The sequence below is a fragment of the Tenrec ecaudatus genome, chromosome 1 (assembly GCF_050624435.1).
Source record: "Tenrec ecaudatus isolate mTenEca1 chromosome 1, mTenEca1.hap1, whole genome shotgun sequence".
Taxonomy (NCBI): Eukaryota; Metazoa; Chordata; class Mammalia; order Afrosoricida; family Tenrecidae; genus Tenrec; species Tenrec ecaudatus.
This window is the reverse complement of record NC_134530.1, coordinates 255,143,340-255,159,046: the sequence shown is the minus strand read 5'-3', so window position 1 is coordinate 255,159,046 and position 15,707 is coordinate 255,143,340. Positions and strand designations below refer to the sequence as shown.

General features: G+C 35.6%; 1 protein-coding gene across 4 annotated transcripts in view; it reads right to left on the bottom strand.

The window, feature by feature from the left end:
- The window catches only part of CDC42BPA (CDC42 binding protein kinase alpha), a 318,565-nt gene that overhangs the window by 241,503 nt on the left and 61,355 nt on the right, over positions 1-15,707 (bottom strand). For all 4 annotated transcript variants that reach the window (XM_075531439.1, XM_075531457.1, XM_075531449.1 and 1 more), the window contains exon 2: positions 15,522-15,613. In XM_075531439.1, coding sequence (XP_075387554.1) covers positions 15,522-15,613 — 92 coding nt within the window. The remainder of the gene's footprint in view (positions 1-15,521; positions 15,614-15,707) is intronic.

Sequence of the window (15,707 nt, the reverse complement as noted above, 5' to 3'; positions counted from 1 at the left end):
CGTTAACAGTGTATGACCAAAAAAAAAAAAAAGGCCTGATTTGTGGCAGACGGGACTGGTTTTGCCACCATGACAATGTACCTACTCACATAGCCACCTCAGTGCACCAGTTTTTGGCCAAAACAGCAACCCTCTCTTGCACCATGCACCTGACTCATCTGACCTCCCTCCATATAACCTCTTTTTGTTTTTGCAATTGAAGAGAGACATGAAAGGGGACAGATTTGGCGACATAGAAGAAGTAAAGGAAAAAATGAGGGAGGTACTGTCAGCCATCCAAACAAATGTGTGAAAAATGTTTCCAAGAATGGAATTGCAGATTTTACAAATGTATTTAGTGTAATAGAGAGTACTTTGAAGGTGAGAAGTTGCTTTATAAAAATAAATAAATACATAGCTTTTATGGGGGGAGGATTCTGGGTTTTTTGGGTACCCCTTCGTATTGCCCTACGTACTGCCATGGAGTAAATTCTGACTCAAATCAATCCCATATGGGGTTTCTGAGGCTGTAAATTTTTATTTACAAGTGGTGGTTAGCATTCCAACACTTACCCCAAATTTCCAAGAGGCCCCTCTATACTACAGCAAGAAGACCCTATTTCACAACCCTATAGGTGAATTGTTCACCCTCCATAATGTGGACCTAAGCTTTGTGAATGGACTGTTTGGGACTTTCCTGAATAGACCCAGACTGGCAATGTTCCTTACAAAGATGAAAAAGTACTGCAGCTGCGGTTTCTATAATGTCTCTTCCAGTACAGAACTCATGGCTAATATTTACAAGGACTCAGCACAGAAACTTTTATCTGTGCATGCTGACTTCCTGTACTATGAAGCATGCAGTATTCAATAGGTCACCAAAGAAGTGATGAGAAGCCACACCATTTGCACCCTTGTCTGGAGAGTGGAGCATGTCACCCTCTGCTGGCTGCCTGCCAACTCTTGGAAAACTGACAAGTGTACCAAGTTCTTAAAATTCTCAAGGAATAGGGCTACTGTAGAGTTGAATTAGAGATGATGATTGGAAGCTCATGTACCAATCACACTAGAAAAAGATTTGCAGTCTAGCTTGTCTAGCTTGTTTTGGATACTTCCCCCCAACCCCCTTAATATTGAAGGCTGTAGTTTGGGGCATGAATGCCTTTTATTCTTTCATAGTTCTGATAAGATACAAGAGGTTTAGACAGTAGCTACTGTGCTTCAAGGGCTGAAAAACTAAACTAGGCCAAAATACATGTGTACTATTTGCACAGATCTTTTCTGTGAGCATTCTCACACAGTCCTCCATGAACTAGTCCTTTCTGCTGACAAGACGAAGTAAGTCCTTTAAATTTTCTAATAAGGACTTTCTAACAATGACTGCCTGCTGCTCCAACACATTATAACAAACTTTTAACCCCTCCTCTACCAAGAAATCTCCAGAGAGCAAAACCGAGTGAGGACCTGAAAACTGCCTTCAGGTTTCCAAAGGAACAGAAAGTAGAATATTCCTAACAAGTAGGATTTAAATTGTTGCTCTTCTCAGAATGGGAATTAATTGAAAGGAAAAGTGGAGGCCAGCTCTATAAATTAAGAGTCGCTTTCTAGGTCCCCTGTGTATGTTCAAGCCTTCCTTTCTGGTCTTCTTTGCAACATGGTTCGTTTAATACAAGTTTTATTTGTAATATACTCTTGTTGAACATATGAAAGAATTCTTGTACTTCATACAACTACTGTGCTAGTAGCATATAATACACCCTAAAATTCTACCTTAAAAAAATTATCTGGGCAGCCCATACACCATACAATGAATGAATGACTGAGCTCTAAGCCCTTGGTGAAACTAGTTGGATAAAAAAAAAACAAAAAAAAACCTTATCTATTTAGAAAATCCACTACTTTACCTTGTCGAAATCCATTTAACAATGAATGGATAACAGACACGAAAAGGAATTATTGTCTAAAAGTGAAAACTTTTATATCTTTATTTTTTAAATCTGCTTCACTTGCCAACTTCTGCATGTTAAAAGCTCCAACTTAAATTTCTGAAAGTTTTCTTATTCACCCACCCAAAGTTTAAGTTGTTTTCACTTTACAGTTTGCAGCTGTTACACTTTAAAGCTAATTTGTTCTATGAACATATATGCCATGATTTTTATAAAAACCTCAAACTCATTGACTCCAACTCATAGGACCTTTATAGGATAGGCTGGAACTGCCCCTCTGGGCCCGAGACTGTAACTCGTTACGGGAGCAGGCAGACTCAGTCATGTTTCTCCAGGAGTCTGAAAGTGTAACCCCCTATGCTACCAGGGCTCCCATGATTAGTATGACTGCTTTTAAAATGGCATTTTAGCATTAATTATAACATACATGAAAACAATTTTATATATGAGATACATAAAACAAATGTAAAGTTAAACACAATAAAAAATAAACAACATACAAGTAAAGTCAAGATCTAGAAATATATTTCAGCAACCCAGAAACCCTCTACACACCCACAGTTATACCACTAGAGCAGAGGTTCTCAACCTTCCCAATGCTGCGACCCTTTATGTTGTGGTGACCCCGCAACCATAACATTATTTTCATTGCTACTTCATAACTGTAATTTTGCTACTGTTATAAATCTTCATATAAATATCTGATATGCAGGATGCATTTTCATTGTTAAAAATTGAACATAATTAAAGCAGTGATTCATCACAAAAACAATATGTAATTATATATTGTGAAATATTTATTTCTAATGACAAATGTTTAATCTTGAAGCATGGTGTAACATGGGTAATAGTCTTCACACTGGGTACTCGTATGTGGGCGCATCTACATGTGAGTCAACTTGCCTGGAGACGGATAGAGGAACGGGGTACCTCTGTTCTTAAGACTATTGGAAATATGTGTTTTCCAATGGTCTTAGGTGACCCTTGTGAAAGTGTCCTTCGACCCCCAAAGGGGTCAGGACCCACAGAGTGAAAACTGCTGTACTAGAGCGGTACAGACCACAATGGATGACACTGTGAATGAGATGAATCAGAATGCATATGAATTCCTGAATGTGAAACTATGATCTCCTCTGTCAACCTTCACCTAACTCACAATAAAGTTATAAATAAGTAAAATAATTGAGATTAAGAGTGGAACTGGACTTCCAAATTCTGGAGGAAAATTATAATCAAATAGGGTTCATACAAATAGGTATGCAATATTAGAAAAAAAATATTAGAAAAAAAATGTAACCCACTACAAATCACACCATCGTATTTATTAATGGACAAGAGAGATTTCACAAGGACATATACACTACTGACTACCAGCATCAGTCTCAATAGAAAAGGAAATTAGTCTCAATGGAAAGAACTCCTACCATTCCCCTTCTAAACAACAAGCAGGTAAGGATGGCCTTTAATGTCACATCAACTCGATATTATGTTGAAAGTCTCAGAGCTATCAGGCAACAAAGGGAAATTAAGGGCATCAAAACTGACAATAAAGGGAGGAGGTAGCGCGGAGGGAGGGGGAAAATGAGGAGCTGATACCAAGGGCTCAAGTAGAAAGCAAGTGTTTTGAGAATGATGATGGCAACATATGTACGAATGTGCTGCACACAAATGTATATACGGATTGTGAAAAGAGTTGTATGAGCTCCTAATAAAATGATTGTTTTAAATTGATGAGAAAGTAGTAAAATGTTCACTATTTGTAGATGTTTGATCCTATAATTAGAAAATACCAAAGGCTCAGCAAGAAAATTATTAGAATTCAAAGATTCAGCTAAGTGGTAGCATATAAAATTCAAGTAGATTCTTGTATACTAACAATGATATCTGCGAAAGAAAATATGGAAAACAGGATCATTTACAATAGCCACTACTCAAGAGCTAAAACACTTATGAATAAATATAACTAGAAAAGAAAATGGCGTAAAAAGCGAAAAAGACAGCTGAAAGCAGTACTACAAGAAACCAAATAGAAAACTATATCATACTCATGGATAGGAAGAATTAACATGGTTAAAATATCAATACTGCATATAATGGGATCTATAGTTCGAGATGGAAAAATATAGCGTATAACCAGAAGCTCTGTAACATCCTCTCCAAGCACAAACTTCATTATAATAAACTCCATTCTGGAAATAAAATAAAAATAAACTTCATTCTGACTCACCAAAACCTGACAGGAAAAAGCAGACCACCACTATGGGTTTCTGAGACTGAATCTATACACGAGTTGAAAGCCTCATCTTTCTCTCACTATTAACAGCAAAGTTAAAATTTTTCTTTTAAAAGGTGGAAAGGGTGTCGGGCTGAAACCATCCATCCACTGCTGATAAGGCTGTAAAATGGTGCAATTAGTGTGGGAAACAGTATGGAATTTCCTTAAAGGTAGTAAATAGAAATGACAAAAGACTCAGTAATCCCTCTGTTTAGTACATGTGCAGGCAAAATAAAAGCACAACACAATAGCTATATACATACCCATGTTCATCAAGAAAAGTTAACAATATCACAGACACAAACAATCCTGTAATAACAGTCATATAGATAAGAGAATATATAGATAGGCATGCCAGGTGAACAAAGATAAAAAGGCTAATGAGATACACTCTCAAATATATGTCATTTTACGAAAGGTATTTCTATGTATGTATTTAAATGCTGCAGGTATATCCATGAATACAGAACACATTCATGAACACAACAGAATATATAGAACACATGTAGGGAACAAAATTACCAAAATATTATTAGTCATATTCAGTATCATAAGGAATGAGTCATGGGCCCGAGCCTCAAGGGACACTAGGATCAATTGACATAACACAGTCCATAACACAATATTCTATTATCCTACTTTGTTGAACAGCTAGCTACTTGTGAATTGAAAGTTGTGATCTACATCTAAATTTCAATTCCTGGTCCCTTCCCATCAGGTAAGAATAGTGAAGATAATCAAAAACACAATTAATCCAAAGGGCTAATGGATCATGTCAACACCAGCCCCCACAACTCAGATCAGGAAAACTAGACATTACCCTGCTACCACAGCTGACTACTCTGAAAGGGAGGAGGAGGAGGTCCTAGATAAGAGGAGGGAAAAACAGAAGTCATAAAAAAGGAGGGGGAGCGGGGAGGAAGGGGGGGAAAAAAGAGGACCTGATGCCAAGGGCTTAAGTGGAGAGCAAATGCTCTGAAAATGATGAGGGCAAAGAATGTACAGATGTGTTTTACACAATTGACGTATGTATGGATTGTGATAAGAGTTGTATGAGTCCCTAATAAAATGCTTTAAAAAAAAAAAAAAGACCACCAGGCTTACTAGAGACTAAGGAAACCAAGTCCTGTAACTAAGCTCACCCCTCCTGGTTTAACTTGGTTCAGCTAAGCAAGAGATGGGCAGAAAAAGTAAACAATTACAATAGAGAGGTATTTGCTCCTTGGAACAGGATCATAAGAGCAGCTCTTGCCCAGAAACGTAGCTTAGAAGGCAGGAATGAATAACAGAGGACAAATGTAAAGGATGAACACAGGGAGAAAAGAGGAGGAGCGCAGTTACACTGTGAGAATTGCAGCCAACATAAAACATAATGTGTCTGAATTATAGAAAGAAAAAAATCAATGTGCTTTCACCCAACTCACAATTATATATTACCTATCGACAGCATAACTAAAATATATGTCTATTTTTTAAAAATAGTACTTAGAGTCAAAACCAAAAAATACTTCGGAATAAATTTAACAAAATATGAGCAAGATTTACACACTAAAACTACAAAACATTCTTGAGAAAACTAAAACAGATCATTGAACTTGTTCATGGACTAGCTTATTCAATATGTTTAGGATGAATACCCTCCCAAAAAATATCTATAAACTCAATAAAATTCATTTAATAGATTTTTATGAAACTTAATAAGCTAATTCTAAAATTTATACAATAGAAAACTACAATCTAGAAAATATAAAGGTGGAAATACTTAAGACTCCCTTACATGCTATATATTTTATAATAAAAAGTCAAAGGAATCAATGATAGTATCCATAAAAACAGAAATAAATGAATGAAAAAAAGCAACAATACATCTACACTTTAATGATCAACTAAACTTTTGTGAACAGATACTAGAATAATGTAATAAAAAAAATAGCCTTTTCAAAAATGGTGCTAAGAAACATACAAAAAATAAAAAATGAACCTTGACCCATGTCTAATAAGACACACAAAAATCAACACCAGATAATCATAATCTCAATATTGAAAAAATTTAAGGTGAAAAAAGATAATATATTAAAATATCTTAATGATTTTAAGTTAGAATGGCTTTCATTTTTATTATTAATTGGTAAAGGTTTACAGAGAAGATCAGTTTTATCTTTTAACAATTTATAAGCATTTTGTTTCATCTCACTAGCTACAGCCTCTATCAGAAAGCATCTGTTATCCAACTTCCTGCCTGTGTTTCCGGTTTCCATTCCTCCTTCCTTTTGAGAGATATTTTTGATTCAACATTTTATAGGAAACATTTCTTAAAAGGACCACAAAAAGTACTAATCACCTAAAAAGCATAATTAATTGAACTTCCTTAAAATGATGATCACCTGTTCAATAAAAGATCTATTAAGAGAAAAAAGATAAGCTACCAAAGATAATTTTATTTAATACATATATACATACACTTAGGAGTGGGCTTAGAAAAATTCACAGAAAAATGAAATTAAGAGAAAATAGAAATTTTTCAGAAACATTTTGAGCCCCTTTGTAAAAGATTTGTATGTGAACTATATAGAGAATCACACATCAATTATTCAGATAAACTAGCTATCATCTCCTACTACTCCACTCCCATAATATAAACAACCATGTAATATTAAAATGGAATCACCTTTAAGTGTCTTCAAGGAATGCACAATGAAATCACAATGCAGTATCACTACACACTTACCAAACAAACAAAAAAGCTCAAGGGAAAAAGAAGACCCAAGTTTTAATGAGATTATGAAGTACATTATCAATGAGAGCATAAACTGGTACCCACTGGGAAACTGTCTGGTACTATCCAGAACATTAAATAAACCTACCTTGTGGTCTAGCAATTCCACTGCTACATATATGTCAAATATTAGGGAACACTTATATCCCCCAAAACGCATGTACAAGATTGTTCATAGATGTATTATTCCAATGGCCAAGACTCCAAAACACATAAAGTACCAAACAAATAAAGACTCCAAAACAAATAAAGTACCAATACTAGTAAAGGGGTAAAAAGTTTATGGTATGATATATTACTACAAAATCATACACTTTTATTGAATAAAAATATAAAAAATGAAATGACTGTTTCTCAACATATTTTCTACCCAGCTTTATACATACACTTCTACGAGCAGTGTTGCTATCTCTCTAATCCTTCCCTGAAAAATTCTGTGCTCTTGTATTTACACCACATGGAAACAATAGGTTTTGCATAATAGAGAGTCTAAAATCAAGGTCCTCTGAAATGTTGAGTTTGGAGAACTACTAGAAGTCTCAAAGGGCAAAATCACTGATACAGGGTGTTTGGGGTAAGATTTTTTTTTTAATAATCACTTTATTGGGGGCCCTTACAACTCTTGTTACAATCCATACATCAGTTGTATGCAACATATTCATACATATATTCCATAGTTGTTTTCTAGACATTTACTTTCCATTGAGCCCTTGGGACCGCTGTCTCCTTTCCCCTCTGGTTTCTGTTGTTCTTCCCCTTGGATGGGGATGTGTGGTTATGTGCCATTCATTGAGATCGGTGCCCCCCTCCCTCCCCATCTCTTCCCCCTTCCCATTTGTTATCTCTGTTCCCATTCCTGTTCCTGGGTTCCATGTGTTGTGAGTTTTAGCTCTTGCCTATACTTATGTACACGTTCCCATCTAATTTCAACAAAATTCTAATAGGATAGCTCTTGCTACAAATGGAAAGCGAACAGATGCATTGTTATGATGAGGAAAAAAGTTCCTGCCAGAATTTTCCTAGCCATTTTCTTACCAATGCAGTTTTCGATTTTCTTAAAAATTATGGTAAGCTCCATGATCTTCCTGTGTCTTTGGAAAATACCCATAATAAGTACATCATATAATCCACAAAGTCTATGTCTACTTTGACAGAGCCGAGGTCTTAAAAACTTGTAACTGGTCATCTAGGTGTAACTATTGGTCTCTCCTTGTCCAGACAGAAAGAAGACTGATGAAAATCAAAGCTACATGGAAACAATCAGTCCAGTGAACTTAAAAACCATGCAATCAATCTCCACAACCCTGGGACCAGAAGAACTAGATAGTACCAGGCTACCAGAATCAACTGCTATGAACAGGATCACAGCAGAAGTTCCTGGGTAGAGATGTGGAATAAAATTCAACATCATGAAGCAGACAAGACTTCATGGTTAGAAAGACTGGTAGAACCCTCAAGACTCTGGCCCTTGGTCATCTTTCAGGTCTGCAGTTGAACTCACCCTGGTTTCACAATACCTAGGCAAGCAATAGATAGGTCTATAAAGGGAACAATAACACTACTGATATCTACATATTTTACAACGATTGGCAATTTGGGATTTACCCAAGGACAATGTTTAGAAGGCTTAGGAAAGAATTTACCCAAGGACAAAGTTTAGATAGGTAAAGCAAGAAGGAAGAGTGGAGACAGGAAACATTGGAGGAAATGGGTGGGAGTGGTGATGTTACATTCAGGAAAGTGAAATGAATACGATGAAACAGAATGGATATGACTCATTTAATGTGAAAGTGATTATCCACTATATAAGTCCTTATCTAATGCATAATTTCTTAAAAATTCCAAATCACTGCCATCAGGTCTATTCCTGTCAGGAGAGACCAGTCCTTAGAGACTGACATCATGCTTGGTGAAGTGGAAGGGCAGTGAAAAAAAGGAAAACTTTTGACAAGATGGATTGACACAGTGGCTATTATCAATGGGCTCAAACCTAAGAACAATTATGGGATGGCGCAGGACGGGGCAGTGCTTCACTCAGTCATACATAGAATTGCTATGAGTTGGAACTGATCCAAGGCACCTAACGACAACAGCAACAAGTCATAATAAAAAACTTGTTTTGTTTTTTTTTAAGATTACTCCTTTCTAACCAAAAAACTCGCTCTCATTTAACTTACAGTGAACCTATAGGGCAGGGTATAATTTCCCCTGTGAGTTTCCAAAATTATAACTCTACAAGACTAGATAGTCCCATCTTTCTCCTTTGGGAACCCCAAATCAGTTGCTATAATTATCTAAGTTGACCTCTCTGAAGTGAATTTAACTAAGCCAGAAGATCCGCACAGGAGTCACTGTTTTGGCTGGACGTTTGTTTGTTACACACACACACACACACACACACTTCTTTATTTATTCAGTCAGTCATTTATTGGCAGCCTAATAAGAGCTTTTCTACAGGTATCCACTGATCACAGAGACATGTTTTAAAAAGTTTTTGTTTGGAATAAACCTATGAATGTATGAATTGAAACACTAGTGGTCATATGTTTGCTTGTTTTTTTAGTGGTCATACTTTTTACTTAACACATATGTGCATATAAAGGAATATTGTTAACCAGTAAAAAACAAGGATAAATTACACAAAAAGAAAGTTAATCAGAACAGGGCACAAACAGAGAGGATGTGGCATGTGGAGGGAAAATGGCTGCCAAAGACAAGCTGGAAGAGTGCTGCCCAAAGCGTATTCTGCAGCACTAACACCGACGGGGTTCTCAACATTGTGCAACCTGTAGAAGCCGATCATGGGAACAGCAACAATAGGCACGGAAAAAGCTGCAAGTTTACCAAATGAGAGCTACTGCGAAATACTAACTAGAAATCATGATGCAGCCATCCTTTGAATTTGTTTTAAATAATGGGTGACCCTACACCTTTTATCTCCCGATCTGCATTACCTTAGTAACAATTTAGTTTTTTAATCTTGTTATACCGGTTGCCACATTCATCTCTAAAAGTGCAATATGCTGATATCCTCAAATAGAGGTACCCTTTTGAGTGATAAATGCTATCTTCATTTTATAGATCAAATTTCATTCCAGTTTTTAAGAGAGTGTAATTTGTATTAAAAAAAACAACAACAGGTGAGGAAGGGGGGAGTGGGGAAGGAGGGGGAAAATGAGCAGCAGATATTAAGGACACAAGTAAAAATGTACATATGTTCTTGACACAATGGACGAATGTATGGATTGTGATAAGAATTGTACGAGCCCCCAATAAAATGATTTTTTTAAGACAGGTATAGAATATATACTATTAGTTTTAATGTTTCTCTAATGCTCTCAAATAAGGTAAGATATAACTAAGTCTCTAATGTAGTTTAAAAATACAGACAAGGGTAGCTTAAAAGGCAAAAGTCCCATTATCTTTTAATTCTAGTTTTTTATGACAATTTTTTATGTATAATTGGTAAGTAATGAGAGTCAAGTCTTCCCTTTTTAAAAAAAATCATTTTATTGTGGGCTCCTACAACTCTTACCGCAAGCCATCACCCATCCATTGTGTCAAGCATGCTTGTACATTTGTTGTCATCATCATTTCCTTACTACTCGAGTCCTTGATATCAGCTCCTGATTTTCCCCTCCCTTCCCCTTTTAATTCTATTTTTCATAAACTTTCTGAAGCTTCTGTGTATGTATAATCACTCATAATACGAACTCAAAAGCACAAATGTATATACCCTTATGAGTCCTGCTCATACTATCAGGTAAGTGCATGACTGCTAACCACAAATGGAATGGTTTGAACCCACCAGCTGCTCCATGTGGTGTTGCATGACTTGGAACTGCTCAAAGACAGTGGGTAAAACCTTTGTGAGTATCTCTAACATTAACTATAGGTTATCAGAAACTTGCAAGTCATTGGAACATTATTTAGAAAATTACTTAACTTCATTCAAAGAAACATAGAAGCACATGAAAATTTGGGCAATTACCTTTAAGTTGAATTTGACTCTGAAATGTGATGTAAGAAAAAAATACCATAGTTAATTTAGCCTGTGAACAAATCTAAGTTTATCTAATTTCTAACCTTAAAAAAAAAGAATGAGCAGGATGGGGAAATAGATCTATGAGCATATATTTATAGGTTTAGTGTTAAGGTAGCAGGTAGACATTGGGCCTCCAACTAAAGTACTCCCTCAATGCAAGAATACTTTCTTCTATTAAACTGGCATTCCATGATGCTCACCTTCCCAACACGATCGCTGAAGACAAAGCAGGTACATAAACAAATGTGGTGAAGAAAGCTGGTGGTGCCTGGCTATCAAAAGATAAAGCGTCTGGGGTCTTACTTAAAGGCTTGAAGATAAACAAGTGGCCATCTAGCTCAGAAGCAACAAAGTGCACATGGACACCAGCCTGTGTAATCACGTGGTATCAATGGGATCAGGTATAAGGCATCACAGAACAAAAAAATCAAATCATTGTGAATGGGGAGAGAGTGCAGAATGGGGACCCAAGACCCATCTGTAGGCAACTGGACATCTCCTTACAGAAGGGTCGCAGGGAGGAAGACGAGCCAGTCAGGGTGCAGGGTAGCAACGATGAAACATACAACTTTCCTATAGTTCTTAAATGCTTCCTCCCCACCCACTATCATGATTCCAATTCTACCTTACAAATCCAGCTAAACCAGAGAATGTACACTGGTACAGATAAGAACTGGAAACACAGGGAATCCAGGATAGAGAAACCCTTCAGGGCCAGTGGTGGGAGTGGCAATACCTGGAGGGTGGAGGGAAGGTGGGGTAGAAAGGGGGAACCGATCACAAGGATCTACATATAACCTCCTATCTGGGGGATGGACAACAGAAAGGATCTACATATAACCTCCTACCTGGGGGATCAGACAGTATAATATATGACAAAATAATAATTTATAAATTATCAAGGGTTCATGAAAGGGGAGTGGGGAGGGAGGAGAAAAATGAGGAGCTGAAACCAAGGGCTCAAGTAGAAAGAAAATGTTTTGAGAATGATGAGGGCAACAAATGTACAAATGTGCTTGACACAATGGATGGATGTATGGATTGTGATAAGTGTTACGAGCCCCCAATAAAATGATTTAAAAAACGAGCATTTAACTTATCTCTCTTTACCATAAAGCAAAGGCATGACATACTAGTCTATGATATCATGCTGATCTTTATCATGTGAGCCCAAGGAGAGAAATTCACACATAAACCCTGCATTTTTATGGATTTGCTGAAAGAAGGTAGTGATAGATCTTCCTCTTGAGCCTAACTCGCTAAAGACTAAAATTGGACTGAAATTCTGTTCACTGCCACAAATCTTAAACTCTACCTTACAAGGAAACCCTACCAAGTTCAAACTGTGGTTAAGCCTCAGTCCTATGACCACTGGTAAAAGATTAAAGTTTGAAATGTAAATAATTTTAGTCCAACCACTGTATTAACAACTTTGATTTTGATTGTTAAATCTGACTCCCAGTTATATATGGATATATATAATTATTCATTTACAATTGAAATTTTACTTGCATGCTTGGCCATGACCACCATACAATAAAAACAAGTTTAATGCATATAAACTTGAGTATTTTAAAATCTGGATTTAAGAGAAAAATCTTACATGCCAACTATATAATTAAGTTAATGTGAAATTCAAACACAAACAAACTAATCTATGGTGAGAGCAGTCTTAATAGCAAGTTAACAGGAAGTAGTTATGGAACTGTCCTAAATTTTGATCTATATATGTATTACTCAAAGTGAGCGATGCTCCCCCTTGAGGTGGACTGGAATGAACCAAAACACAAACCAAATTCACTGCTATTGAGTCTTAGTTGACTCACAGCAAATGATCCAGGTGGGCTACAAAAACAGACACCTACATTTCCTCCAGATTAAAACCTAAAGTACAAAAGTTTTAATTACCAAGGAGGCATTGAGTAAATTCTTTACTGAAAAGGGAGAAGTATGCCAAATAAATTTGAGAACCTATGATTATATTATGGTTATACAAGAATCTATCATATATGCCTCAATTATCTATCATATGTGCCTCAATTAAAAAAAGCTTTAGCTCAAATATATACATATATATAACTTTAACACAAAGCAGATCGACACTACAGAAAGTTAAATGAGAATTTTCATTAAAAAGGAAAATAATCTCAAAGAAAACTATGAGAATGTAAAGGACAATAGAAAATATAAATCTATATCTAAATCTATGAGTGGGACAATATAATCATAACAGCGATTTGGAAATACACAGCCACACACGTACATACATGTAAACTGAAAAACAGCAATAACTAAAAAAGATAGAAGGTAATTGGAAATTTGAAAAATTCAAATTTATCAAGAATGCATGTGGCACTCTTTAAGAGAATAAATATAATAAGATATAAATAAGAAGTTAATAAAGGGGGAAAGAAAAATTAAAATGTTCCATTAATCCAAGAGGAAAGAGGGAAATGCATACAGAATAGATAAGACAAATAGGAAATAAAATAGTAACAACAGACAAAAATTTAGACTAGATTTTGGAAAAACCTAACTATATTTTGCCTAACAATAAACATACCAAAAGGATAACTCCTTGCCATCGAGCCATTTGAATAATTTCCGACTCACAGTGACCCTACAGGAGAGAGTAATATTTCCCTCTGTGAGTTTCTGAGGCTGTATCTCTATAAGAATAGAAGGCCTCATCTTTAGTCCAGAGAGTGGCTGGTGGGTCTGAACTACTAACCTTGTACTTGGAAGCCCCATGCACAACCACTAAGACACCAAAAGGATATATAGAGAAAGTTGAAACTAAATGTATGGAATAATATATTTAATGAAAATATAATAAAAGGGGCTAAAGTATCTCTACTAATAACAGATTGAATAAAAATAAAGTAAAAAAGTATTAGAGATAAAGAGATCAGTGATATCTTAATAGTAAAAGAATTAATCAACAAGAAGATATAATAGTTTTAGTCTCCATTAGTAAAAATGAAAACAAGAAAGAAGTAGGGAGGAGAGGAGGTAGAGAGGATAAGAGAATGAAAAACACAGGGCAGAAGGAAAGATGGAAATTTCTCTCAGGAAATAACTCAAGCAGAGGGGAAAAAAAGCAAGAATGTAGAAGATAAGCATAACTGATTTTGTCTAACTGACATAGACGCTGATAGTATATTACACAACACATTTCCAAGGATTGTGATCACTCTGGAGCTACATTATAACTTGGTTACAATAATCAAAAAACAATAGTAAACTCACTGCCATCAAGACAATTCCAACTCAGAGCAACCCTAGAGGATGGGTTAGAACTGCCCCTGTGGACTCCTAACCCTCAAACCCTGTACAGGAGTAGAAAGCCTCATCTTCCTCCTCCAGAGCGGCTGGTGGTTCAGGCTGCTAACGTGTAACCCAAAATGCCACCAAAGCTAATAATCACTTAGAAAAACTTGAGCAATGCGCGTCCAGGGAAATTGGCTTTACTATAGCAACACAAGGGTAATTTAAAATTTGAAAATGGAAGCAATTCAATAAATTAACAGTGAAAAATGGAAAATATTTTTTGTCTCAAAGATGCAAACCATTTCTCAGTCTTTTGGCTAAGATCAAGTGTAAAAGATTAAAAAAATTTATTAAAATTCAACATCATTCATAATTTATAAATGTAAACTTAGCAAAGGTGCTGAAGATGAAGTCAATAACTCAATTCTATTTCTAACTACTAGCAGCAAACAATTAGAAAATGGAATTTCAAAATAATTCTAATTAAATATAATAATATCACATATCTAGGAATAAATTTCTTAAAAGATGTGGAATTCCTCTAAACTGAATGAATTATACAAACATTACTGAGAGAAACTCCGAAATCAAAACCAAATCATAGAGAACAGAATAAAACTGCCCCACAGGGTCTCCAGGCTGCAAATATTTATGGGAAAGACTGCCACACCTTTCAAACCAACATTTCAGTTAGCAGACAAGCACTTAACCACTGCACCATGAGGGCTTCTTCTGCAAGGGAGACGAGGATATAACCCTGTGTCTGCTTTGGCAAAATCAATATTGTCTAGATGTCAAATAGTCACAAATTAATCTTTGTTTCCGTGCAATTCTTATCAAAACAAAAGGTTATATATTTATGAATGAAAATTTAATTATAAAATTATATGAAAATATAGAGAACCAATAACAAAAAGGACATGGAAAAGAATAGCTAGAGGAAGAGAAAGTTAAAGGACATTCACTACCACATCTCATGACCACTTAAGGATATTATAATTAAGAACTGTGATACTGGCCCAAGAAGTGAGAAACAAACCAATGGAACAAGGGAGGGAATCTAGAAATACTCATTTGTTTATGTAAAAACAAGAAACATTAAAACTTTAAAAAATTTTCCTAGTTCACTATATTATTTATGAAAACAATTAAATAATATTTTATTTAAACTTCCTGTGGTGGTATAAAATAATTCTCAAGAAAAGAAGCAAAACTTCTCTAAAATCTTACCTCCCCAAATGCTCCTCGACCAATCACCTTTAATATTTCAAAGTCTTCTCTGTGTAATCGCATCTGTTTCACTTTAGAAGTAAATGGTTTAGCTGAAACAAAAGAGTAATATCAATTACTTACTGAATAATGAAATGTGATGCAAATCAGATATAAAGGTATTTCTTACTTGCAGAATAAAAATTC